Consider the following 27,968-nt stretch of genomic DNA (forward strand, 5'->3'; position numbering starts at 1 on the left):
TATAGGTATGCTCTTATAGACAATTTCATTGCGAACACAGTGATACCAAATTTAAATACGTGCGCCTTCAATTATTGTCAGGACAGTCAAAAGAGTGTACACTTTTCGGTCTTACCGCGTAGGCGCGCGAAGTGCCGAAAGCATCTGGGGTATTGTTTTTTTTTGAGCGCCGAGAGCGCGAAAGTGTTAATAAAGCTGTAGTAAAAAAAATGGTAAATTCCACGATTATTCTTTCACCAGCGGACAAACACGTCACTCGCACGCAGACAAAGCTAACGGCACTGGGTGCCTACTGTATGAGCGCAGACTAGGTCTATACACCCTCCAGTAGGCTGGTGTTTAAGCCAGATCCAGTACAGTAACATAAATTTATCTCAAATATTGGATTTACATCATATTATATATTTTAGGTTATATATTTAGATTAGTAACATTATTAGGATAATAAGAGATATAAAAAACTTATTTTAGAACTGATTTGTTAATTTTATTATTTCGAAGCCGTAGTCACTGAACTGTGGCGACGAAATGAAACGAGAAACGCATGGTGCTGTATGTACAGGGATTAGACCCATCCACTCGCTCACGCTGGAGTTGTTCCAATAACAAATAATTTCTCAAATAGCAGATGTCTATCATATTACAGTATATTTTCGGTTTTATTTAGTTTACTCCAGGATTGGTCTTAAATATGTGGTGTACAAGATTCTGAATGATTCCTTACACAGGTTCCTGAACGCTGTTCTGATGTTAGCCAGCCTCGCATATGCCGCAGACGTTATTCTTTTTATGTGGGCTTCAGGAGACAGGTTTGGTGTGATATCAACTCCTAGATCTTTCTCACTGTCCGTTTCATTAAGTACTTCATCTCTTATTCTGTATCCTGTGTCTGGCCTCCTGTTTCCACTGCCTAGTTTCACTACTTTGCATTTACTCGGGTTGAACTTCAACAACCATTTGTTGGACCATTCACTCAGTCTGTCTAGGTCATCTTATAGCCTCCTACTATCGTCCTCAGTTTCAATCCTCCTCATAATTTTTGCATCGTCGGCAAACATTGAGAGGAACGAATTTATGCCCTCTGGGAGATTATTTACATATACCAGAAACAGTATAGGTCCAAGGACTGACCCCTGTAGGACTCCACTTGGAACGTCTCGCCAATCTGAGACCTCACCCCTCACACTGTCTCGTTGTCTCCTGTTGCTTAGGTACTCCTGTATCCAACGGAGTACCTTCCCTTCCACTCCAGCCTGCATCTCCAGCTTTTTCACTAGCCTCTTGTGTGGCACTGTATCAAAGGCTTTCTGACAATCCAAAAATATGCAGTCTGCCCACCCTTCTCTTTCTTGCCTTATTTTTGTTGCCTGGTCATAGAATTCAAGTAACCCTGTGAGGCAGGATCTGCCATCCCTGAATTCATGTTGGTGCCGTGTTACAAAGTTCTTTCGCTCCAGGTCCTCCACTAGCTTTCTTCGCACAATCTTCTCCATCAGCTTGCATGGTATGCAGGTTAGGGACACTGGCCTGTAATTCAGTGCCTCCTGTCTATCCCCTTCTTGTATATCGGGACTATGTTAGCTGCTTTCCAAATTTCTGGCAGTTCCCCTGTTGCCAGAGATTTGTTATACACTATGGAGAGTGGTAGGCACAGTTCTTCTGCTCCTTCCTTTAGTATCTAAGGGAAGATTCCATCTGGGCCTATAGCCTTTGTCACATCCAACTCTAGTAAACACTTCCTTACTTCCCCTCTGGTAATCTCAAACTCTTCCAGTGGTTCCTGGTTAGCTATTCCCTCTCTTATCTCTGAGATTTCTCCTTGCTCTAAGGTGAAGACCTCTTGGAATTTTTTATTCAGTTCCTCACACACTTCCTTGTCGTTTGTAGTGAATCCTTCTGCCCCTATCCTTAATTTCATAACCTGTTCCTTTACTGTTGTTTTTCTCCTGATGTGGCTATGCAGCAATTTAGTCTTGAGTCTTTGCCTTGCTTGCGATGTTATTTTCGTATTGTCTTCCCAGAGAGAGAGAGAGAGAGAGAGTGTGTGTGTAATTACCTAAGTGTAATTACCTAAGTGTAGTTACAGGATGAGAGCTACGCTCGTGGTGTCCCGTCTTCCCAGCACTCTTTGTCATATAACGCTTTGAAACTACTGACGGTCTTGGCCTCCACCACCTTCTCACTTAACTTGTTCCAACCGTCTACCACTCTATTTGCGAAGGTGAATTTTCTTATATTTCTTCGGCATCTGTGTTTAGCTAGTTTAAATCTATGACCTCTTGTTCTTGAAATTCCAGGTCTCAGGAAGTCTTCCCTGTCGATTTTATCAATTCCTGTTGCTATTTTGTATGTAGTGATCATATCACCTCTTTTTCTTCTGTCTTCTAGTTTTGGCATATTTAATGCTTCTAACCTCTCCTCGTAGCTCTTGCCCTTCAGTTCTGGGAGCCACTTAGTAGCATGTCTTTGCACCTTTTCCAGTTTGTTGATGTGCTTCTTAAGATATGGGCACCACACAACAGCTGCATATTCTAGCTTTGGCCTAACAAAAGTCATGAACAATTTCTTTAGTATATCGCCATCCATGTATTTAAATGCAATTCTGAAGTTAGAAAGCATAGCATAGGCTCCTTGCACAATATTCTTTATGTGGTCCTCAGGTGATAGTTTTCTATCTAGAACCACTCCTAGATCTCTTTCTTTATCAGAATTCTTTAAAGATTTCTCACATAATATATAGGTTGTGTGGGGTCTATGTTCTCCTATTCCACATTCCATAACATGACATTTATTAACATTAAATTCCATTTGCCAAGTGGTGCTCCATATACTTATTTTGTCCAGGTCTTTTTGAAGGGCATGACAGTCATCTAAATTTCTTATCCTTCCTATTATCTTAGCATCATCAGCAAACATGTTCATATAATTCTGTATACCAACTGGTAGATCATTTATGTACACAATAAACATCACTGGTGCAAGAACTGAACCCTGTGGTACTCCACTTGTGACATTTCTCCATTCTGATACATTGCCTCTGATTACTGCCCTCATTTTTCTATCAGTCAGAAAATTTTTCATCCATGATAGAAGCTTACCTGTCACCCCTCCAATATTTTCCAGTTTCCAGAACAACCTCTTATGTGGAACTCTGTCGAAAGCCTTTTTTAGGTCCAGATAGATGCAGTCAACCCAACCATCTCTTTCCTGTAATATCTCTGTGGCTCGATCATAGAAACTGAGTAAATTCGATACACAGGATCTTCCAGATCGAAAACCATACTGTCTGTCTGATATTATATCATTTCTCTCTAGGTGTTCTACCCATTTAGTTTTGATTAGTTTTTCCAATACTTTCACTATTACACTTGTCAATGATACAGGTCTATAATTGAGGGGGTCTTCCCTGCTGCCACTTTTGTAGATTGGAACTATGTTAGCCTGTTTCCACCCGTCTGCTACGATTCCTGTACACAGGGATGCCTGAAAGATCAGGTGAAGTGGAATGCTGAGCTCAGATGCACATTCTCTCAGAACCCATGGTGAAACGCCATCTGGGCCAGCTGCTTTGTTCTTACCGAGCTCCTTGAGCATTTTTTCCACTTCGTCTCTAGACACCTCTATGTGTTCTATGTTGTTCTCTGGAATTCTTATTGTATCTGATTCCCTAAAGATTTCATTTTGCACAAACACACTTTGGAACTTTTCGTTTAGTGTTTCACACATTTTCTTTTCATCTTCCGTGAATCTATTTCCCATTTTCAACCTCTGAATATTATCCTTTACCTGCAATTTGTTGTTTATGAATTTATAGAATAGACCTGGTTCTGTTTTACATTTGTCCGCAATCCCTTTTTCAAAATTTCTTTCTGCCTCTCTCCTCACTGCCGTGTAGTTGTTTCTCGCATCTTTGTATCGCTGGTATGTTTGGGGGTTCGGCCTCTTCCTGTATTGATTCCATTTTTGTGTCTTTCGGTCTCTAGCCCTCTCGCAATTTCTATTGAACCAATCCTGTTTCCTAGTTCTGCATCTCTGTTTTGGTATAAATTTTTTTGTGCCTTTATCATATATTTCACAAAACTTGCCATACACCTCATTCACTTCCTTGCCTAGCATCAAGTCTGTCCAATTATACTCACTAAAAAAATTTCTAAGGTCACCATAATGTCCTCTCCTGAAGTCTGGTTTTTCAACTGCTTCAACCTCCTTATTTTCTTCCAGCTTATAACGCATTGCATACTTTATTCCCAAAAAGACATGGTCACTTTTACCCAAGGGAGGAAGGTACTGAATGTCAAATATCTCTTCCTCCTTCCTGGTAAATATCAAATCTAGCATGGAGGGAACGTCCCCTTCCCTCATCCTCGTAGCTTGTTTAACATGTTGATACAAGAATGTTTCCAGGATGAGGTCTACAAATTTACAGGTCCAAAAATCTTCTGTTTTAGCTTCATATGCTTCCCAGTCTATGGATTTCAAGTTGAAGTCACCGACTATCAACAGTCGTGATCTATCGTTATCCGCTCTCGCTATAATCTCTCTCATTATTGTTATAAGACCTTCACGTTTACTATCTAGCTCCTCCTTTGACCATGTGCTGCTTGGCGGTGGACTATATGCATTTATCATCATTAGTTTATCATCCTCATAGCAGATCTCTAGTGCTATTATGTCTACTTCTTGTGGATTGGCAGTCATTATTTCCTTCACCTTTAGGTGTTCTTTTACCAGCACAGCAACGCCACCGCCTTTCCTAATTTTTCTGTCCCGTCTCCAAATTGAGTAGCCCCTCGGGAATATGACCTCATTTAAAATTACATCTTCAAGTTTTGTCTCCGTGAGTGCAACAATGTCTGGTGTCTGCAGCTGTATTACATCACTTAACTCCAGTATCTTCGATCTCACTCCATCTATGTTGGTGTATGCAATCTTCAGGAACTTGTTCCCCCTCTCCTTATTCTTCACTCCCCCTCTCTCTATTGATTTTGTTGGTTTGCCTTTATGTACCACTTTACTGGTTTGCCTACCCCTATCACTTTGTAGAAAAAAGAATTTATTTCTTCTTCATTCCTGCTCTCATTTAAATGTTTTGCCTCGGCGAGGTTCAGTTTCAGCTTCTCTCTATCTTCTTTTGAAAGATCTCGTCTTAATGACCACCCTTTCCCATCCTCATCCCTTTGCAATTTTCTAGCATTCCTTAGTACTTCTTCCATCTGTTTGGCACCGTTTAGGGTGATCCTCAAAGGTCGATCTTTCCCTTTTACGTACCTGCCTATTCTCCTGTAGTCGCACACATTCTCTCTGTTTGTAAGACCTTCCACGAGGCCAACAATTTTATCTACTACTTTAGCTTCTTCTACAGCTCTTTCTGACCTAGATGTTATCGCCTTTTCTTTGCAGCCAAAAATGATCAGGGACTTACTCCGATCAACTGTGTTTTGCACCAACTTCGGGTTAGATGCCAATTCTTTCCTCACTTCTAGCCTAATGTTTGTTTTATCTTGGTTGCTGCAGTGTTTGACTTCCTTTACTGCTTCTTCTATTTTTTCCTTCTCCTTGGCCACTTGTGCATAAGTGAGTTGCATATCTTTCTTGCACTGTTCTATTCCCTGTGTAACTTCCTCCATCTGTGCTGACAAAAGCTGTTTCTCCTGTTGAATTTCCTTGCCTAACCTATTGTAGTCATTTATGTTTAAATTTACTTTAACTTCTTCCAAAGCTATTTTTAAGAGTTTATTTTCTTCTTCCATGGCTTTGCAATTTGTTTCCAATTGATTCTTATCCTTGCGCAAGTCTTTCACTAAACCCTCAAGACATAAAACTTTGCTATTCAAATGGCTGTTCAGCGTGTGACCACAGCATTGCCTAATAATGTCAAAATATATATATAACTTGTATTATTTAGCCATGATAGTGTTATAGAAGAGCCTGAGTGTGATAATGACTGGGTACAATGTTCAAATATCAGTGATTCAATGCTGTTCACGATGTTCACAGCGCTAACCACAGCATTATTTCGTCCATCTAGGAATCTTCAAATGACTTCTTAGGTTCCTTTTCAAAATAAACGTGTGGTCAATTATTCATTTACAGGAATTAGTGACCAGGATTGTGATAATAGCAGGATTGTGGTTATAATTAGCATTGTGCGTAGTATTGTGGAAGGAGGAATTTTGGTGAGGGAGGGAGGGAGAGAATTGAGGTAGCCTCATTGTGTGTGTGTAGCAGCCACTCTTGTTTTGCTCACCATACTAGCTTAGTGGTTCGCTATGGGCAACACATATGCACATGGGTATATACGTCGTAATCGTAGCGTCATCTGCTGTCTGCTGTGTGATTTTTCATGCAGTGTATGGTGGCAACTGTATTGTTTGGACACAATACTGGCTTACTTGCATAGTTCTGGTAAATAAAACATGTAGATAGCTATATATAACATGTGTAAATAGTGTAATGAACGAACCTTTATGACATTTGTCCTTTTTTCAGATTTGTTCAATTTGTTTTTCATTTTTTATAGCAAAAGGTTCGTTCAGTGTTTGTCAGGTAAGCTGCTCCATGTTTCTTAAAAAAAAAGAAAAATTTGAACAAATTTGAAAAACTGATAAGTGCCATAAAGCTTCATTCAATGTTTGTCTTGTAGGATGCTCCATTATGACAATCTTTCTTTGTTTCAAATGTGTTGAATTTGTTTTGTATTTTTCATTTATTTATTAATATTGGAGCAGCCTACATGACAAACACTGAACGAACCTTTTTGACATTTGTCCATTTTTCAAATTTGTTAAAAAAAAATTCTTTTTTTTTTTTCATAAGAAACATCGAGCAGCCTACCTGACAAACACAGAACAAACCTTTTTGACATTTGTTCTTTTTTCATATTTTTTCATTTTTGTTTATTCTACAAAAAAGCCAATGCTTTGCAACATCTCAGCAGTCACTTCTTTACATCCCAGCATCATTAGCATCTTAAAAAAAAAAAATATTTGCATCGTCGGAGGCATCCGAGAATGTGAGAGAAACAGCGGGAACGCACCATGTGGTTTTCTTGTTAATCAAACGAGCGCTCGCCAATCGAGACAAATTGTCGGCGTGCTCGTTATTCAAAATGCTCATAAATTGAGGAGCTCGTCACTCGAGGTTCCACTGTACATGTGACGTATTATTTATCGACAAAAGTATTACAGAAGACCCCTGACTGTGATAGAAATGACCAGGATTCTGATAATAGCAGGATTGTTGTGATAATTAGCGCTGTAGTGTATGGTGGGAGGAGTAATGCTGAGGGAGGGAGGGAGACATCATCATCTGCTGGCTCTGTGTAATTACCTAAGTGTAATTACCTAAGTGTAGTTACAGGATGAGAGCTACGCTCGTGGTGTCCCGTCTTCCCAGCACTCTTTGTCATATAACGCTTTGAAACTACTGACGGTCTTGGCCTCCACCACCTTCTCACTTAACTTGTTCCAACCGTCTACCACTCTATTTGCGAAGGTGAATTTTCTTATATTTCTTCGGCATCTGTGTTTAGCTAGTTTAAATCTATGACCTCTTGTTCTTGAAATTCCAGGTCTCAGGAAGTCTTCCCTGTCGATTTTATCAATTCCTGTAACTATTTTGTATGTAGTGATCATATCACCTCTTTTTCTTCTGTCTTCTAGTTTTGGCATATTTAATGCTTCTAACCTCTCCTCGTAGCTCTTGCCCTTCAGTTCTGGGAGCCACTTAGTAGCATGTCTTTGCACCTTTTCCAGTTTGTTGATGTGCTTCTTAAGATATGGGCACCACACAACAGCTGCATATTCTAGCTTTGGCCTAACAAAAGTCATGAACAATTTCTTTAGTATATCGCCATCCATGTATTTAAATGCAATTCTGAAGTTAGAAAGCATAGCATAGGCTCCTTGCACAATATTCTTTATGTGGTCCTCAGGTGATAGTTTTCTATCTAGAACCACTCCTAGATCTCTTTCTTTATCAGAATTCTTTAAAGATTTCTCACATAATATATAGGTTGTGTGGGGTCTATGTTCTCCTATTCCACATTCCATAACATGACATTTATTAACATTAAATTCCATTTGCCAAGTGGTGCTCCATATACTTATTTTGTCCAGGTCTTCTTGAAGGGCATGACAGTCATCTAAATTTCTTATCCTTCCTATTATCTTAGCATCATCAGCAAACATGTTCATATAATTCTGTATACCAACTGGTAGATCATTTATGTACACAATAAACATCACTGGTGCAAGAACTGAACCCTGTGGTACTCCACTTGTGACATTTCTCCATTCTGATACATTGCCTCTGATTACTGCCCTCATTTTTCTATCAGTCAGAAAATTTTTCATCCATGATAGAAGCTTACCTGTCACCCCTCCAATATTTTCCAGTTTCCAGAACAACCTCTTATGTGGAACTCTGTCGAAAGCCTTTTTTAGGTCCAGATAGATGCAGTCAACCCAACCATCTCTTTCCTGTAATATCTCTGTGGCTCGATCATAGAAACTGAGTAAATTCGATACACAGGATCTTCCAGATCGAAAACCATACTGTCTGTCTGATATTATATCATTTCTCTCTAGGTGTTCTACCCATTTAGTTTTGATTAGTTTTTCCAATACTTTCACTATTACACTTGTCAATGATACAGGTCTATAATTGAGGGGGTCTTCCCTGCTGCCACTTTTGTAGATTGGAACTATGTTAGCCTGTTTCCACCCGTCTGCTACGATTCCTGTACACAGGGATGCCTGAAAGATCAGGTGAAGTGGAATGCTGAGCTCAGATGCACATTCTCTCAGAACCCATGGTGAAACGCCATCTGGGCCAGCTGCTTTGTTCTTACCGAGCTCCTTGAGCATTTTTTCCACTTCGTCTCTAGACACCTCTATGTGTTCTATGTTGTTCTCTGGAATTCTTATTGTATCTGGTTCCCTAAAGATTTCATTTTGTACAAACACACTTTGGAACTTTTCGTTTAGTGTTTCACACATTTCCTTTTCATCTTCCGTGAATCTATTTCCCATTTTCAACCTCTGAATATTATCCTTTACCTGCAATTTGTTGTTTATGAATTTATAGAATAGACCTGGTTCTGTTTTACATTTGTCCGCAATCCCTTTTTCAAAATTTCTTTCTGCCTCTCTCCTCACTGCCGTGTAGTTGTTTCTCGCATCTTTGTATCGCTGGTATGTTTGGGGGTTCGGCCTCTTCCTGTATTGATTCCATTTTTGTGTCTTTCGGTCTCTAGCCCTCTCGCAATTTCTATTGAACCAATCCTGTTTCCTAGTTCTGCATCTCTGTTTTGGTATAAATTTTTTTGTGCCTTTATCATATATTTCACAAAACTTTGGCTACCTGTTACTGTCTGCACTCACCATACCAGCTCAGTGATTGTCTGTGGTGAACACAAATATAGATACCTACATATAACATGTGTATTAGTGTAATAACAGCAAAAGGGTTATGTTGGGAGGAGCCATTTGGGTGACGGAAGTGGCGTCACCTTGTTGTGGTCTGCATGACTTGTCTAACTGTGTAGAGGGTGGCCACTATGCCCTTTGGGCACCATACCAGCTTAGTTGTACAGTTATGGTGAATAAAACATGTAGATACTTATATATGATGTGTGTATATAGTGTAATAACACCACAAAGAGTATTGTTGGGGGCGAAATTTTAGTGCATCTGGCCTTGAACCAGTGAGAGACCACAGGAACCATAGGGAACCATGTATGTAGCACAGTGCTAATTAACACAACAATCCTGCTATTATCAAAATCCTGGAAATTTTATCACAGTCAGGGGGGTCTTCTGTAATACTATTATTGTTAACACTCACCCGGGCATAGCGCAGCATTGCGTCATCCGTTTACTGTCGGTAATGCGGGGGATGACGCAGCATTGCGTCATCCACTTTAAATAATCGCCAAAAATCAGGTTTTTATCCGATTTTTTTGGAACTGGTTTTAAAATGCGCGCCGATGTCTTCACACTTTCTTTGTTGAGCCTCGTGGCCCTCAGGCGGCTTGGCACACGCCGTGGGCCCATTGTTTTCGCTCCACTGTTGTGACCAATGTCGCCTCCCCTCGCATCTCAAACGTGTGAACATTTCGGCTATTTTCCGTGGCTATATTTCTTACTGCGGCTTTAGAAACTATCTACGCTTACTCCACGATGGATAGTGATCACGAACAAGGCCCTTCCAGGAAGAAAATTGCGAAAGAAAGGTTTGAAAAGGGCGGGAATTGGGAGTGTAGCTGGAAGGCGTCTGACCGCTCACTTGCGGCTAACGCGTGGCCCGTCTTCAACTCGTCATCGGTTGGAGCGTGTTTTTTATTTTATATGTTAATGTTTATATGTTAATTGGCGTCTGTTTATTTTATATGTTAATAGTTTTTTATTTTATATGTTAATGTTCCTCTAGAGAATTCTATTGTGAACCCATTGAGACCAAAATGAAAGACCTTGGACGAAAATTGAGGTGACCAGAGTGAAAATAGTGAAAACATTTTATCGTGTTTGCGAGCTCCTGGGTAACTCGTTCGCACTTTCTCTGTTTGCTGCGGGTAATTAGCCGGGCTTTTGGAGTTTATATGCATTTAGTGCTGTAGAGAATTCTATTGCGAACACAATGATACAAAATTTAATCTCGTAGGACGAGAATTAAGGTGACAAAGTTGAAGAGAGTATACACTTTTCAGAATTTACTTGCGCTCCCGTGACACCCTGGGACCCATATCGCACAGTTGAGGGGTGGCGCGCGGGGTACGCCAAAGTGTTAAATAATACCAGTTACATATATTTCTGGGGGGAGCCCCGTCGGCTCCCCGGAGCTTTACCGGCTGATATGCTAATGTCAGACTTTGGCATCAGTCATGTGTATGGAGTTCTAGGGCCTACCGGGGACCACGAGCCAGAACCTGGCCCCCTCAGAGAGGCAAGGGGAGCAATGGCCTATAGAAACCCCCGTGTGGTTGGAAGCATTCTATGTCTGCCATCGACCGGGTCAAGCATCCAGAAAGGTAAGCATTCCAAAACAAACCCCTATTCTGGTGAAAATTGCTACCTAAGCCGAACTAGTGAATAGAACTCTTCAACAGAAAACACGGAAACTAGTATGACGTCATACGTCACCGCGCCGCTGTCTGCGCAGCTCCCCCCTCCCCGGGAGGGGGAAGGGGGAGCCCCAGACCTCCCACGCCGGCTATCCACCCATCAGTTCTTCGGCTGATGCTATAGGCAATGGTTATGTGCTCCGGCTCCAGTGGTTGTTTCAGCACTGTACCTAGAGTGTGGTGTCTGTTTTCTAGGTGGTGCGTGAGCCGGGTGTGATTCTTCAGTACTCGGGCTGCATGCGCCTAGGGTTCCCTTCCCTAGGTGCCCTGTAAGTACTGCCCTTGGGGCTTGGGGCCACCTTCCACAAGTTCCTTGGGTCCTGCCCCTGCTTGGCCGTTTACCGCTTGGTTTTCGGCCGCTCTTTGTGTGCTCGGGTGTTCTGTCTCCCTTGTTCGCCTTAGAGTAAGGGGCAGTGTTTGCACTGGTGGGGCGCGGGGTACTGTGCAGCTTGTCTTTACCAATCATAGCGGCCGGCTCTGTTCCGCTTGGGTACGCTGTCCTCTTGCGGGGTTTTCTTTTTCTTTTGTTTATATACCTGGTGGGGGGGTCTGCCTTCGTTCTTGCCCCTTGTGTCCCTTGTGTTCTGAGTATTTCTGGTGGTACCCCCTGCTAGGTCCCCGTGAGTGTACACGTCCCGGGGGTTCAGCTCTTAGAAAGTTGTTTGGTAGCTTGGGTGCCGGTTAGCAGTACCCTGCCTGGGATTACCTGAGCGCGAGTCCTCTTAAAGTAAACGCTCGGGACCCTGGGAAACCCCTGGGGGCGCGCGGGTCCGATGGATGTGACCCCAGAGCCCCCCCCTCGCTTCCAGCGAGTTTGAGGGTTGCTCTCACCTTTTGTCTCTGGGTGACTCTCTGTTTTGCCTCCGTCTGCTGCCTGTGGGGTCGGTGACACCTTCGACCCGGTGTCCTGCGAGTTTGGTTGCTCGTTGTGGCTCGGTTACCCAGTGGTGCTAACAAAGCGGGTGCGGGCAGCAGGGGCGTTGCACTTGAGCCTTGGTGGTGGCAACGTTCTCGTGGTTTTCCTCCCCGGGAGCCCCGGGGCTGCCCCGTTGTATTTCGTTTTGGGACTTGGGGGTGTTGGTTGCTTCGGTTCCATCCACGCCCCCTTGTCTTTCCCCTGGTTCACCCTTCCAGCCTGTATCCGGTTCCTTACCGTCTGTAGGTTCAGGGCGGGGTGTTTGGTGGTGTTGAGACTCGGGCAGTCTCGGGGAATTCCCCTTCCGGGGTAGTGACGGGGGCATTTGGGCCTGTTCCTCCAGCCGTGTTGTATGAGTCTGCCAGTGGGCTCCCTTCCTTAGTGTTTTCACGGCTGCCCCGGTTTTCTGGTACGGCCGGGGCTTTGGGGGAACGGCTCGGCCCCGGGGCCTGTCGTGTAGGTTCCCGGGGCTGGGGAGGGGCTGACTTGGGGGGGCCTAGGCCCCGTTAGACCCCGTGGGGGGTTTTATCCCCCTCTCGGCGGGGCTTGTGGTTACGCGGAGTGGGGTCTTTCCTCCCCACTCGCCGTACGTGCTGTTGGACGTCGGCCCCTCCCCGGGCTCGGTTCCTTGGCCTTTGAGTCGGTTGGTTCCGTCCTGTGGGTGGTTGTTTCCTCCCCCGCTTTTTGGGACGGTGTTTTTGTCATGTTTCCCCGTTCGATGGGGTTCTGCGTGACTTTTGATCTCGGGTGCGCCTGCGCCTTCGCCTTCGTGTGCCTTCGGGACTAGTGTTGGCTTCTGTGTTCTCGAGGGTACGGGAAGGTTTTTCGCTACTTCCCGCATTATTGGAACGTCTGTCGGCTCCTAGTACTTGTCGCCCTGTTGGGCTACTTGTCGCCCTGTTGGGCTACTTGTCGCCCGGTTGGGCTACTTGTCGCCCGGTTGGGCTACTTGTCGGCCGTTTGGGCTACTTGTCGCCCGTTTGGGCTACTTGTCGCCCGTTTGGGCTACTTGTCGCCCGTTTGGGTTCTATTTTTTTTTTTGGGCTCTTTGCTTCTTTGGCCGGTTTTATTGTTCCTGCTTCCTCTTTTGGCTCTTTTCTCGTGCAATAGTCCTGGCTGGCGCCTTCCCGCAGGGAGGGTGTGCGGTTCGGCCAGCGTGTTATGCGCATGCGCCGTGGAGTTTGTTTTGGTCTGGGCGATGGTTCAGTGCTGGGGTTTTGCGCCCTTTTTTGCTACAGTGCTTCGCCTCTCGTTCTTCTCCCTGGCTGCGGTATGTGCCCCTTTGCGCCAGGGGTGTCCTGGTTCCCAGTTGTGGGGAGGACACCGCGGTTTTCTGTGTCATGGGTGTGGACCGCTTCCTTCGCCTCTCCGTTCTCCTGCGGGTCCGGCTCTGGCGTCTTCACCTGGCGGTGCTCCCAAGTTCTTCTGGGCACGGTTGAGTCGTGTCAAGTTCGAGCCACCATTCGCCAGGTGAGTTTCTGCGGTCTGGCGTCTTTTGGCCGGGCGCTGGATGCGGCGGTGTTCATATACCTGTCTTTATTTAGGTATAATTTTGTACGACTGAGACCGTTCGCACACCAGTGACTGTCCCTTTTATCACCCCTTCCTGTCCCCCTCATGTGCATGTCCAACCCATGCTGGAGTCGTTCAGGGGACCCTCCTTTTTTAATGTGAGGTGTGGGGGTTGTAGGGTTGGTTCTGTACTCACCTGGTGAGGCTCCTGGCTGTGCTTGCAGGATTTGAGCTCTGGCTCTTGGGTCCCGCCTATCTGGTAGAACTTGCGGGATAGTACCAGTGGAGTGCAGTGGTGCTATTGGCACTTTTGGGGAACACTGTATTACCATCAGTGGTCTGTGCTTGTTACACGACCTACTTGCGAGCATAAGCCTTCTTGCTGGTTCGTCCGTGGACTTCCAGGGCGCACTGGCCTGTTTTCGTATGGCAGTTCCGGCCCGTCCTGGTTGTGGGGGTATGTGGGCCGGTGGACTGCTCCTAGCAGCTGCCTGGTGGGCCATCCTCTGGCCGGTCTGGCCTGACCTTGGGCCGGGCTTGAGGTGTAAAAGAGCTCCCAGTACCTCATCCAGCAGGTATCAAGCGGGGTTTCTCCGCCGTCGGTCGCCTGGTGCAGGTTTCTGGGCCTGCAGGGTTTTGTCGTGTCTCCGTTGGCCCTGTCTGGGGTCTGCCTGCTCCGTTCTCTGCCTTTGCAGAGGGGAGTTGCTATTTACATGTTGCATGTTGCAGTGGTGCCTGTTGCTGCTGCTGCTGCACGTGAGCATTGGTACCGTGTTTCACGGTGGCGTGTCCTTGTTCCTGTGTCCGGTTGTGGAGTGGCGCTTTGCTGCCGTTTTGTGCCTGGGGATTGCGTGGGGTTTTTGTCCCTGCCTGATTGTCCACCCCTGGTTGTTCTCCTGGTTTTTTTTTTTTTTTTTTTGTGCTTCTGCTCTTTCTTCCTGCCTCTTCTGCAGCAGGAATGTTCTGCGTGTGTTCTTAGGCGTTGGTCAGCCTGTGTCCTGTGATGTGCTTCTTTGTCTCGGTCTGTTGCAGTTGTTCGTGCCCCTTGGTTCGGGTCCTGTTCTGGCGGCGACCCTTCCGCCTTCTTTGGTTTTCCTAGCTTGCCCTGCCGGTTGTTGTTTTATTTTTTTGGGGGGGTTCTTGCGATGTCTCGCGTCGGACCCGTCGTTTCTGAACTCCTGGCGGGCTTGCATGCTTCGGAGTTTTTCTGTTCGGCAGACGTTCCATCTCCTTGTGCCGCCTGGGTTTCGGTGGTCGCGCCCGAGATCTTCTCGCGGCTCCGCCTTTTTCCTGGGCTCGGGGGGGCCTTGTCGGGGCTGCTTATGTTCTGCCTCGTGGTCTCGCCTCCGGTTGGTGGTCGGGTGGCTTCGTGGTAGGTGTCCCACCTGCGTGCTTTCTTGGCGGCAGTATGGGGTATTTTGGCGGTCCTTCCTTTTCCTGTCCCTTCTTCGGTGGGTCCTTCTTGTTGGCTTGGTTTACTCTCGGCTTGGTTTTCTAGTGGGGGTTGGGGGCCGTCGTCTTGCCACATACTGTCGCCTCTTTTCGTGCGGCGCAGGCGGAGCCGCTTCAGCTTGCTTTCGGTCTTGGTGTTGCTTCTGCACCGTTAGTCAGCTGTCTTGTGCGTCATTTCACCTCCGGCCTGTTCGTGCGCCGCTTGCACCATCCTGGTCTCTGGTCAGCGTGCTCTGTCTTCTCCTCGGTTGGTAGTGCCCCTTCGGTTCCGGTGTGTTTTTTCGTCGGCTCTTTCCTTTGGGCCTTTGCCTCTGGGGGTCGGTTCGCTGTGTTTTCTTGCTCCTTCGGTTTTAGCGTTTTGGTTGTTTGATGGCAGCAGTCTCCATCTTTTCTGGCGCGGGGTGGGGCTGCTGCATTCTGGAGGGGTCCAGGGTTTGTTGGTGCTTTGTTGGTCGGGCCGGGGGTGTGTCGTTTTTGTGTTCAGTGGCGGCCCTCTGCTGTTGTTTGCGTGCCACGGCGTTTGGGTCCGGAGCGCGTTTTGCGTTGATCCGGTTCTGTTCTTCCCGGTTCGCGGGTAATGGTGTCCCGGGTGGTCAGCCGTGTTCTTGCGGCTAAGCTGCCTGTGTTCTTCCCTCATGCCTGTGGCGTTCGTGGCTTCGCTGCTCTCGCTGCCGTCTGGGCGACGTGGCCTTGCAGTCTTTCGGGCATGGATTTTTGGTGTTCGTGCAGGGGCCTTGCTGCTCGTGGTTCTCGTGTTGTTCCCGGGATTTTCGGGGCTGTGGCGCCTTGGGTTGGCGTTTGCTGCCGGTTGTCTCGCCTCCTTGGGGGGTGCGTGGTGTCCGCCTCCCGGTTTTGTCCCTTTGACCTTCCTCTGTGGGTAGTTAGCTCCGGGGAGCCGACGGGGCTCCCCCCAGAAAACCAGCGTTGAATGTAATGAAACGCCATTTTCTGGGTGAGACCCGGAGGCTCCCCGGCAACCCTCCCTCCCTCCGGTCGGCGTTTTTCGCGTGTTTTGACATCCAGCCTCAGAACTGATGGGTGGATAGCCGGCGTGGGAGGTCTGGGGCTCCCCCTTCCCCCTCCCGGGGAGGGGGGAGCTGCGCAGACAGCGGCGCGGTGACGTATGACGTCATACTAGTTTCCGTGTTTTCTGTTGAAGAGTTCTATTCACTAGTTCGGCTTAGGTAGCAATTTTCACCAGAATAGGGGTTTGTTTTGGAATGCTTACCTTTCTGGATGCTTGACCCGGTCGATGGCAGACATAGAATGCTTCCAACCACACGGGGGTTTCTATAGGCCATTGCTCCCCTTGCCTCTCTGAGGGGGCCAGGTTCTGGCTCGTGGTCCCCGGTAGGCCCTAGAACTCCATACACATGACTGATGCCAAAGTCTGACATTAGCATATCAGCCGGTAAAGCTCCGGGGAGCCTCCGGGTCTCACCCAGAAAATGGCGTTTCATTACATTCAACGCTGGTTTTTTGCCATTTTTAGGTGATGCTGTAGTCACAAGCTGAACAGCAGTGCTAGTAGCTCATGCTGCATACACCAGCCTTGGTTGCTTACTCACTACTGAGGCCTTCACACCCAGGAATGTTGCCCACAATTTAACAAAAAATTGGCGTCTGTTTATCAGGGCCCTGAGAAAACTGATGTGAACCTCGTGTAGCTGCGGGACTTTTAAATCTTACGCCGCACTCCCAACCACTCATAGCCTTGGTGCACTGTCCCCCAATAGTTACTCACCCCAGCTATAAATGTATTGTGCCCTTTAAGGGTTAATGCTGACAAGTGTAAGATTTTGAGGCTAGGTAATGATGATAGAGTTACAAGATACGAGCTAGATGGTGTTGAGATTGCGAAGTTGGATTGCGAAAGGGATCTGGGAGCTATGATTAGTAAGAATTTAAAACAAAACGAATCAATGCATAAATGTTTGTAATAAGGCAAATAGGACACTGGATTTATTTATCAAAGAGTTAGTAATAAGATACCTGGTATTGTTCTTCAGCTGTATCTTGCTCTGGTTAAGCCCCATTTAGATTATGAAGTTCATTTGGGCGCCGTTCTATACAATGGATATAAATTCACTAGAATGCATCCAGCATAGGATGACAAAGTTAATCCCCCAAATTAGAAACCTGTCATATGAAGAAAGATTGACAAAGCTTAAATTACATTGTCTAAAATGGCAAAGAATTATGGGTGACATGATAGAGGTGTACAAGTGGATGAATGGACATAAAAAAAGGGATATTTATGGGGTATTTAAAGTATAAACACAAGACAGAACACAAAACAATGGGGTATAAATTGGATAAGTTTTGATTTAGGAAAGATTTGGGTAAATGCTTGTAAGGTAACAGGGTTGTTGATTTGTGGAACCAATTACTGCATAACATAATAGAAGTAGGATCCCTTGATTGTTTCAAGCGTAGGTTAGACATATATATGAATGAGATTGAGTAGATATACATAGGAGCTGCCTCGTTTGGGCCAATAGGCCTTCTGCAGTTACCTTTATTCTTATGTTCTGAGGTTCTTATGTTGCAGTGTGTGTTTGTGTGCTATACTGTATTATCAATTTTATAAGTGCAGTACTAATTTTGTAATAAAAAGCTAAAAGCTGTTTGTCAAAAATTGGAGAAATTTAATTTTGATCGTAGATATGACATCTTATTCCTAAAAGTGTTGAACCTTGTGCCAAGAAATGACTAAGTGTAATTGTTAATATCACAGAATGATCTCCAAGAATTGGTTATATGTAGCAAAAGTGTTTTCATTACCACATTGCAGAGGTGCAGAAGAGTGCTATGTGGTGGCAGTAAGTACTCAAGTCCAACACTGCATTTACATTTAAATATTTTATTTTGTATTCTTTTTCATTTTTATATATCTGTGCATTTTTTAAAATATATAATTTTACAGGTTTTTCTGCAATAAAACATCGAATGTGTCATTCTGTTAGTCAGATTGGGGAACAGAGTCAAGATATGTCGACACTTGTTAAAGAAAATCGACCTCAGCGATTTATTCGAGCTGGGCAACCCACTCCTCACACACATCCACATCTTGTCCAACCTGGCGAGGTCATTATTACTTAAAATTCTTTGAATGTCATGAATTTGTTTGGATCATAATGCTGTTATTTGCACTGTCTGAGAGCTAAAGTAAAAGCCTTTTACATGTATAAAATGAATTTTCTGTGGGGAGCCCTGTTGGCTCCCTGAAACTATCCGAACTGATGTAGTGCTATATTAGTTGGGATCATCAGTCAAAGAGTACTTATGCCTACCAGGAACCACAAGCCAGAACGTGGCCCCCTCAGAGGCATAGGGAGCAATGGCCTATGAGCACTTTACATTTAAAGTATGTCATATTTGCTATCGACCAGGGAAGGCCCCAAAAAGGTAGGCAAATCAAAACAGACCACTGTCTGGGTGAAAATTGTGAGCTACATCTTCAAAATAGCAAAAGAACTCCCCCAGAAAGAAAACAAACAAGCAACACTTCATCCAACTACCCCCTCTCTCATTAACCCTTAAATGGTGCATGGCTATATACCATTTGACACCCACAGGCACATACAAAAAAAAAAAATATTTTTTCTTCCTAACCTGTTAATTTGTATTCACTGATCATGGGAAAAATGATAAAAAAATCATAAGTGGCATATATTGCCTGCTATAGGGCGGGGAAGTCTGGCAAAAAACAAGTGCTGACTCAGCATGCGTCCCAAGCGGTCTGTTGCTTGCCAGCTGTCAGGCCGGAGTTGCCACAAAGAGATAATTACCTAATTATTTCAATGTCTCTGATTGATTTTTTTGTAGTTTTTTTGCTGTATATATTCAATAGTGTGTAGTGTAATATATTTATATAATAAAATGAGTGAATCATTGCTGTACTCAAAAATATGGTGTGCATATTGTTGATTCAATTATATTCATCAAACAGTGAACAAATACTTTGTCGGTTATTACACTATATACACGGGTTATATATAAGTATCTGCATGTTTTGTTCACCATAACGAACCACTAAGTTGCTATTATGAATCATAAAGTAACGAGGAGTGACCGCCACACACCAGCCAGCCACTCACGCCCTCCCTCAGCACCTCACTCACCCACATTCTCCTCCCACCATACTGTTTTTGCTTTTATTCACTATATACAGACCCTATATATAAGTATCTACATTCGTGTTCACCATAACGAACCACTAAGTTGGTATGCTGAGTGGCAGTGGCAGCCAGAGGCAGCCCGCCACTGGCTGCCACTCCCTCCCTCCCTCCCTCACCTCACCTGACTTGCCACAATTCTCCACCAACCATACTGTTTTTGCTTTTATATACAGACGTTTTATATAAGTATTTACATGTTTTGTTCACCATAACTGTATGGTGAGTAAAGGCACAAAGATGTAGTACCTCACACAGTCAGCTGGCTGCCGCCCTCAAGGTCAGACGCACTAATATTTCTCCTCCAACAATACTGTTTGTGGTGTTATTACGCTATATACACACATTATATATAAATATCTACCTGTTTTATTCACCATACTTGTACAAGTAAACTGGTATGGTGCCCAAAGACCACCGTGGTCACCAGTAAACAACATGATAAATCGTCCAGACGACACCACCGTCCTCACCAAAATGGCGGCTCCCAACCTACTCCTCTTGCTCTTTATACCCTCTATACACACGTTATATATAAGTATCTACATTTGTATTCACCATAGCGAACCACTAAGCTGGTATGGTGAGTGCAGTCACTAAAAGGTGGCCACACACAGTCAGAAGACAATGCCACCACCCTCCTTCCCACAGCATTACTCCTCCCTCCATGCAGCACAGCGCTAAATATCACCACAATCCTGCTATTATTAGAACCCTGGTCAGTTTATCACAGTCAGGGGTCTTCTGTAATAATATCGCTACATAATAGCATGATCAAGTATATTATGGCATTTCTGGGGGGAGCCCCGTCGGCTCCCCGGAGCTTTACCAGGCTGATATGCTAATGTCAGACTTAGGCATCAGTCATGTGTATGGAGTTCTAGGGCCTACCGGGGACCTGGCCCCCTCAGAGAGGCAAGGGGAGCAATGGCCTATAGAAACCCCCGTGTGGTAGGAAGCATTCTATGTCTGCCATCGACCGGGTCAAGCATCCAGAAAGGTAAGCATTCCAAAACAAACCCCTATTCTGGTGAAAATTGCTACCTAAAGCCGAACTAGTGGATAGAACTCTTCAACAGAAAACAAGGAAACTAGTATGACGCCATACGTCACCGCGCCGCTGTTTGCGCAGCTCCCCCCTCCCCGGGAGTGGGAAGGGGGAGCCCCAGACCTCCCACGCCGGCTATCCACCCATCAGTTCTTCGGCTGATGCTATAGGCACCGGTTATGTGCTCTGGCTCCAGTGGTTGTTTCAGCACTGTACCTAGAGTGTGGTGTCTGTTTTCTAGGTGGTGTGTGCGCCGGGAGTGATTCTCCAGTACTCGGGCTGCATGCGCCTAGGGTTCCCTTCCCTAGGTGCCCTGTAAGTACTGCCCTTGGGGCTTGGGGCTGCCTTCCACAAGTTCCTTGGGTCCTGCCCCTGCTTGACCGTTTACTGCTTGGTTTTCGGTCGCTCTTTGTGTGCTCGGGTGTTCTGTCTCCCTTGTTCGCCTTAGAGTAAGGGGCAGTTTTTGCACTGGTGGGGCGCAGGGTACTGTGCAGCTTGTCTTTACCAATCATAGTGGCCGGCCCTGTTCCGCCTGGGTACGCTGTCCTCTTACGGGGTTTTCTTTTTCTTTTTGTTTATCTACCTGGTGGGGGGTCTGCCTTCGTTCTTGCCCCTTGTGTCCTTTGGGTTCTGAGTATTTTCTGGTGGTACCCCCTGCTAGGTCCTCGTGAGTGTACACGTTCCGGGGGTTCAGCTCTTAGAAAGTTGTCTGGTAGCTTTGGGTGCCGGTTAGCAGTACCCTGCCTGGGATTACCTGAGCGCGAGTCCTCTTATAGTAAACGCTCGGGACCCTGGGAAACCCCTGGGGGCGCGCGGGTCCGATGGATGTGACCACAGAGTCCCCCCTCTCACTTCCAGCGAGTTTGAGGGTTGCTCTCACCCTTTGTCTCTGGGTGACTCTCTGTTTTGCCTCCGTCTGCTGCCTGTGGGGTCGGTGACACCTTCGACCCGGAGTCCTGCGAGTTTGGTTGCTCGTTGTGGCTCGGTTACCCAGTTGTGCTGACTAAGCGGGTGCGGGCAGCAGGGGCGTTGCACTTGAGCCCCGGGAGCTCCGGGGCTGCCCCGTTGTAGTTCGTTTTGGGACTTGGGGGTGTTGGTTGCTTCGGTTCCTTCCACGCCCCCTTGTCTTTCCCCTGGATCACCCTTCCTGCCTGCATCCGGTTCCTTACCGTCTGTAGGTTCGGGGCGGGGTTTTTGATGTTGAGACTCGGGCAGTCTCGGGGAATTCCCCTTCCGGGGTAGTGATGGGGGCATTTGAGCCTGTTCCTCCAGCCGTGTTGTATGAGTCTGCCAGTGGGCTCCCTTCCTTAGTGTTTTCACGGCTGCCCCGGTTTTCTGGTACGGCCGTGGCTTTGGGGAAACGGCTCGGCCCCGGGGCCTGTCGTGTAGGTTCCCGGGGCTGGGGAGGGGCTGACCTGGGGGGCCTTGGCCCCGTTGGACCCTGTGGGTTTTTTTTATCCCCCTCTAGGCGGGGCTTGTGGTTACGCGGAGTGGGGTCTTTCCTCCCACTTGCCGTACGTACTGTTGGGCGTCGGCCTCTCCCTGGGCTCGGTTCCTTGGCCTTTGAGTCGGTTGGTTCCATCCTGTGGGTGGTTGTTTCCTCCCACCCTATTTTTTGGGATGGTGTTTTCATCATGTTTCCCCGTTCGATGGGGTTCTACGTGACTTCTGATCTCGGGTGCACTTGCGCCTTTGTGTGCCTTCGGGACTAGTGTTGGCTTCTGTGTTCTCGAGGGTTCGGGAAGGCTTTTCGCTACTTCCCGCATTATTGGAACGTCTGTCGGCTCCTCATCCTTGTCGCCGTTTTGGGCTACTTGTGGCCCGGTTGGGCTACTTGTCACCCTATTGGGCTTCTTGTCGCCCTGTTGGGATACTTGTCGCCCTGTTGGGCTACTTGTCGCCCTGTTGGGCTACTTGTCGCCCGGTTGGGTTCCTTTCTGGGGGGAGCCCCGTCGGCTCCCCGGAGCTTTACCGGCTGATATGCTAATGTCAGACTTTGGCATCAGTCATGTGTATGGAGTTCTAGGGCCTACCGGGGACCACGGCCAGAACCTGGCCCCCTCAGAGAGGCAAGGGGAGCAATGGCCTATAGAAACCCCCGTGTGGTTGGAAGTATTCTATGTCTGCCATCGACCGGGTCAAGCATCCAGAAAGGTAAGCATTCCAAAACAAATCCCTATTCTGGTGAAAATTGCTACCTAAAGCCGAACTAGTGGATAGAATTCTTCAACAGAAAACAAGGAAACTAGTAAGACGTCATACGTCACCGCGCCGCTGTCTGCGCAGCTCCCCCCTTCCCGGGAGGGGGAAAGGGGGAGCCCCAGACCTCCCACGCCGGCTATCCACCCATCAGTTCTTCGGCTGATGCTATAGCAACGGTTATGTGCTCCGGCTCCAGTGGTTGTTTCAGCACTGTACCTAGAGTGTGGTGTCTGTTTGATGTATGAAAGATGTATGAGGACATGTTTAGCACTCCAATAAACAACATGAAGGTGGAAGATCCAGACATTTTCTTTATGCGGGATATTCAAACCCCGGTAAATATAACTGATATAAACACGAGCGCACTAAATTTTGAAAAAGAAATTGAAAACATGCCCATGCACTCGGCCCCAGGTCCAGACTCATGGAATTCAATATTTATAAAGAAATGCAAAGTGCCGGTAGCACAGGCACTCAGTATAGTGTGGAGGAAGAGCTTGGACACGGGGGAGATACCAGATGCACTTAAAGTAGCAGACATAGCCCCTCTACACAAGGGAGGGAGCAAAGCATTGGCAAAAAATTATAGGCCAGTTGCACTTAAGACGAGATCTTTCAAAAGAAGATAGAGAGAAGCTGAAACTGAACCTCGCCGAGGCAAAACATTTAAATGAGAGCAGGAATGAAGAAGAAATAAATTCTTTTTTCTACAAAGTGATAGGGGTAGGCAAACCAGTAAAGTGGTACATAAAGGCAAACCAACAAAATCAATAGAGAGAGGGGGAGTGAAGAATAAGGAGAGGGGGAACAAGTTCCTGAAGATTGCATACACCAACATAGATGGAGTGAGATCGAAGATACTGGAGTTAAGTGATGTAATACAGCTGCAGACACCAGACATTGTTGCACTCACGGAGACAAAACTTGAAGATGTAATTTTAAATGAGGTCATATTCCCAAGGGGCTACTCAATTTGGAGACGGGACAGAAAAATTAGGAAAGGCGGTGGCGTTGCTGTGCTGGTAAAAGAACACCTAAAGGTGAAGGAAATAATGACTGCCAATCCACAAGAAGTTGACATAATAGCACTAGAGATCTGCTATGAGGATGATAAACTAATGATGATAAATGCATATAGTCCACCGCCAAGCAGCACATGGTCAAAGGAGGAGCTAGATAGTAAACGTGAAGGTCTTATAACAATAATGAGAGAGATTATAGCGAGAGCGGATAACGATAGATCACGACTGTTGATAGTCGGTGACTTCAACTTGAAATCCATAGACTGGGAAGCATATGAAGCTAAAACAGAAGATTTTTGGACCTGTAAATTTGTAGACCTCATCCTGGAAACATTCTTGTATCAACATGTTAAACAAGCTACGAGGATGAGGGAAGGGGACGTTCCCTCCATGCTAGATTTGATATTTACCAGGAAGGAGGAAGAGATATTTGACATTCAGTACCTTCCTCCCTTGGGTAAAAGTGACCATGTCTTTTTGGGAATAAAGTATGCAATGCGTTATAAGCTGGAAGAAAATAAGGAGGTTGAAGCAGTTGAAAAACCAGACTTCAGGAGAGGACATTATGGTGACCTTAGAAATTTTTTTAGTGAGTATAATTGGACAGACTTGATGCTAGGCAAGGAAGTGAATGAGATGTATGGCAAGTTTTGTGAAATATATGATAAAGGCACAAAAAAATTTATACCAAAACAGAGATGCAGAACTAGGAAACAGGATTGGTTCAATAGAAATTGCGAGAGGGCTAGAGACCGAAAGACACAAAAATGGAATCAATACAGGAAGAGGCCGAACCCCCAAACATACCAGCGATACAAAGATGCGAGAAACAACTACACGGCAGTGAGGAGAGAGGCAGAAAGAAATTTTGAAAAAGGGATTGTAATGAATGTAATGAATGTAATGAAACCCCATTTTCTGGGTGAGCCCCAGAGACTCTCTGATGTTGCAACCCGTTCCCGCACTTTCTTAGTCAATATTGACTTATTAAATAAGTGCATATGTGACATACTAATTTATTGTGAATATTTTAGTTTACCTTGAAAAGCTTCATAGAAAACACCGACCTTACCTAACCTTCTTAGTATGTTAAGATAAGCATCTTATTGCTTCGTAATTACAATTATTTCTTAACCTATTATAGGTATAGGTTATGTTTCCTAAAACATAACCTATACCTATAGGTTATGTTTAGTTATGCTTCTCCACAAACTGAGGAGAAGATAAGAAACTCTTATCTTCTCCTCAGTTTGTGGTAGCCCCTTTGGTTCAGGTTTCTGCTGTTTGGTACTGGTGGTAGGTTTGTACATTTGCAGCCTTTCTCCGTCCTTCTGGCGACAGTCGAGACAGCTGCTTTCCACAAGGGTCCTTGGGTTATTGATGCTTAATTGGTTCGGCCAGGGGTGTGTCCTGTGTTGGCCGGTTGCTCTTTTTTGCCGTTACCTGCGTACCATGTCTGCTCTCCCAGGTCATCCGCAGAGTTTTTAAGTCTTCCAGCCTGCGGTCTGTCCTTGCGCCCGTGCTGTTTGGACATTTGCAGCTTTCACTGCTGTGTTGGTGACATCTAGGGCTCATTTTGGGTACAGGGATTTGAGGGTCGCACAGGTTTTTGGCTGCTCATTCTTTATGCGCGTGTCTGCTCCTGTGCGTTCTTGTTGCCTTGGGTCGCAGGTTGCAGCCTGTTGTCTCTGCTTCGCGTTGCAGAGTTTGTGTCGGCCGCCTCCTGGGTCAGCCCTTTCTTTTCTTTCTCATTGGGAATGGAGCTCCAGGGAGCCGTAGGGGCTCCCCACAGAAAACCTGCATTGAATGTAATGAAACACCATTTTCTGGGTGAGCCCCGGAGGCTCCCTGGCAACCCTCCCTCCCACTGGTCAGCGATTTTTTCGCGTTGGTTGAAGCTTAGCTTCCGAACTGATGCTAGGCAGTGTCGGGGGTACGTCAACCGCTTGACGAGGGGCAAGTAACAGTATACAAGATATCCTAGTACTTTATCCTGTCCACGGTCGCCAACGTCGGGGTGTCTCTCTCTCTACATGGACACCACCCAGTAGTATTAGCGATAACTGTTACTCACCGTAGCCCTACGGGTCTTCACTCAATCCTCGCGGCGCCACTGTTCGCCAGGAGAGTATCCCAGTCGATCCCCAGCCAGGGTCTTCACTCAATCCTCGCGGCGCCACTGTTCGCCAGGAGAGTATCCCAGTCGATCCCCAGCCAGCCTAATAGCCAAAGAATGAGTGGGAACACAGTTTGCTCACTCCCAACCATGTACCCGCCCCGACAAGGGCTCTACTACTAACTGCAAGGTCGCCAACTGGTGTTTCACGTGTCCAGTAACATGTCAGTGGTATTGTGGAATTGTGGTACTAGTGTCAGAGAGTTCACTCATTAGATCTGGTCTCAGGCAGGTATATGTCTCTAATACTCTCACTCTTTGGAACCGTTCTATAGCAACAAGATATATGGAGGGATAATATAAATGCAATGGTATTTTGTATTTTACTTAAAAACTTCAAGGCATTATATCCGTATCAACCACCAAACATCCAGTACAATGCAGAAAGTCACTCTCTCTTCATAAACTGGGGCGCACCTAGAGGGTAACACTCTTCCCCCTCACATCAATGTCATAATCAGCTGAGCCGCGCCCTTCTCACCGTGTGAATGCTTAGTACTTGTTTTCCAGGCGTTATGCGCTCTGTTTCTTTATTCGCAGGAATCACTATATTTGTCATCAACACAATATTTCTATAATGGCAATAGAACACAATGAAGCACCACACTGATCTCAAGTTCAATAACTCATTTCTACAGTAATTAACATGATATTTCACAATACTGTCGCAATACATTGTACTTCACAACAATTATAATGAATGCAGTTAACCACGGTACTGTTCTTAGATTCAGTAATCCCTCTCGTAGGCAATAACACAATTAATCACTTCACACATGGAAATATTATTCATCACACCAACATATACATATACAGGGATAAATTCATCAATATCAATAATAATACGATAAATGCTGGGCACACAGCCTAACACCAATAACTGGTACACTTATATATATATTCTCTAGCATAAGTTATCACATTAATGTCACATGAAAGAATCATCAACGACACAATAAATTCTTCAATAATTCCAGGTGCCTGCACACACCACATATATAAATATTGTGAGAGCTCTGTACAGCCTCACTCTGCACAACTGTGCCTTACTGTGACATAGATATAAGTGAGCCTTGCTCACGACATGAAAGATACTCTGGCTAAATATATAGCTGACTAAAGGGGAATTGGGAGGGAAACTAGAATCACCTACTTCCACCTATCCTCCGGTGAGAGTTGAATTGTAGCTCCTGGTCCAGGCTCTCGCCTCGTTGTAGGGAACGCCCCCACACACGCACTGATGCGTCCTCCAGGAACCCAATCAACGTCCCAAAATAAACGCGTCGTCTCCGTGTTCTGTCCTCCGCAGGTCTGTGCTCCTCCACAACGTCTTGTAAGGTTGGAGTCGGTCTCCCGGCCGTCGATTTCTCCTCCCAACTACGGCTGCCAACCTACTTCTCGGCTGCAGTCGTCCTGATTCCCAATTAGTTTCTTCTTTCACTGCTTCCCGGTGGATTGGCCGGTGGATTGGCCAGCCGCTACGTCGTCACTGTGAAGCTATTAGACGTCCCAGACATCACTGTCTAGACTTCACCTGCACAGCACCAGTCCTTGGAGCACTTGTTGCTCAATATTCCATCGATTCCCTCTTCAGTCCAACAAATGAACACGGGAAGACCTCACAGCGCGCTTGCAGACTACGGGTGACGCGTAAAATCCACGGGATCGGGTTACAACTGTCAAACTGACAGGACCAACCTTCGCACATCCGTCCACCTTGACGTGTCGTGTCAGACTGGTTCCCTCACGGAGGATCGGACCAGTCGCTACGTCATCACTGTGAAGCTATCAGACGTCCCAGACGTCACTGTCTAGACTCCACTCTTGCACAACACCTGTCCCTGGAGCACTTGTTGCTCAATATTCCGTCAATTCCCTCTCTAGTCCAACACATGAACGAAGGAAGACCCCACAGGTGCTGGCAGTCCGCCGGTGATGCGTAAATCCTCCGGAGATGGGGGATCCTGTCAACCAGACAGGACCCCCAGCCACACATCCGACCACCTTGACGTGCTGTCTCAGACTGGTGGCGCCACAGAGGTGCAATCTCCGGACCCCCCTGCCTTCGTGACGTCATACTTGCCAGGGGCAGTTTTCATTGGCCCCCTGTGCCACGTCACTGTCAGTGACCAATCTGGTGCCACTGACATCACACAGTTTTGGCGGCAAAACGGAGGGGGCCAGCGCCATATTGGCTTCCTAAAGGGCCTATACCACAGGCCAAAATACTTTTCTTTTACGAATTTCTCGCCAACGCGAGAACACTACACTCTCCCACATATATCAAACTGATGCCCGCGACGTAGAGAATGCTCGGGTAAAGTGGATATGACTCTTACA

General features: G+C 46.2%; 1 protein-coding gene across 4 annotated transcripts in view; it reads left to right on the top strand.

The window, feature by feature from the left end:
• LOC123761786 (xaa-Pro aminopeptidase 3) overlaps positions 1-27,968 on the top strand; it is a 154,178-nt gene that overhangs the window by 44,209 nt on the left and 82,001 nt on the right. For all 4 annotated transcript variants that reach the window (XM_069330499.1, XM_069330500.1, XM_069330497.1 and 1 more), the window contains exon 2: positions 17,929-18,089. In XM_069330499.1, coding sequence (XP_069186600.1) covers positions 17,929-18,089 — 161 coding nt within the window. The remainder of the gene's footprint in view (positions 1-17,928; positions 18,090-27,968) is intronic.

Source organism: Procambarus clarkii, chromosome 24 (genome assembly GCF_040958095.1).
Source record: "Procambarus clarkii isolate CNS0578487 chromosome 24, FALCON_Pclarkii_2.0, whole genome shotgun sequence".
Classification (NCBI taxonomy): Eukaryota; Metazoa; Arthropoda; class Malacostraca; order Decapoda; family Cambaridae; genus Procambarus; species Procambarus clarkii.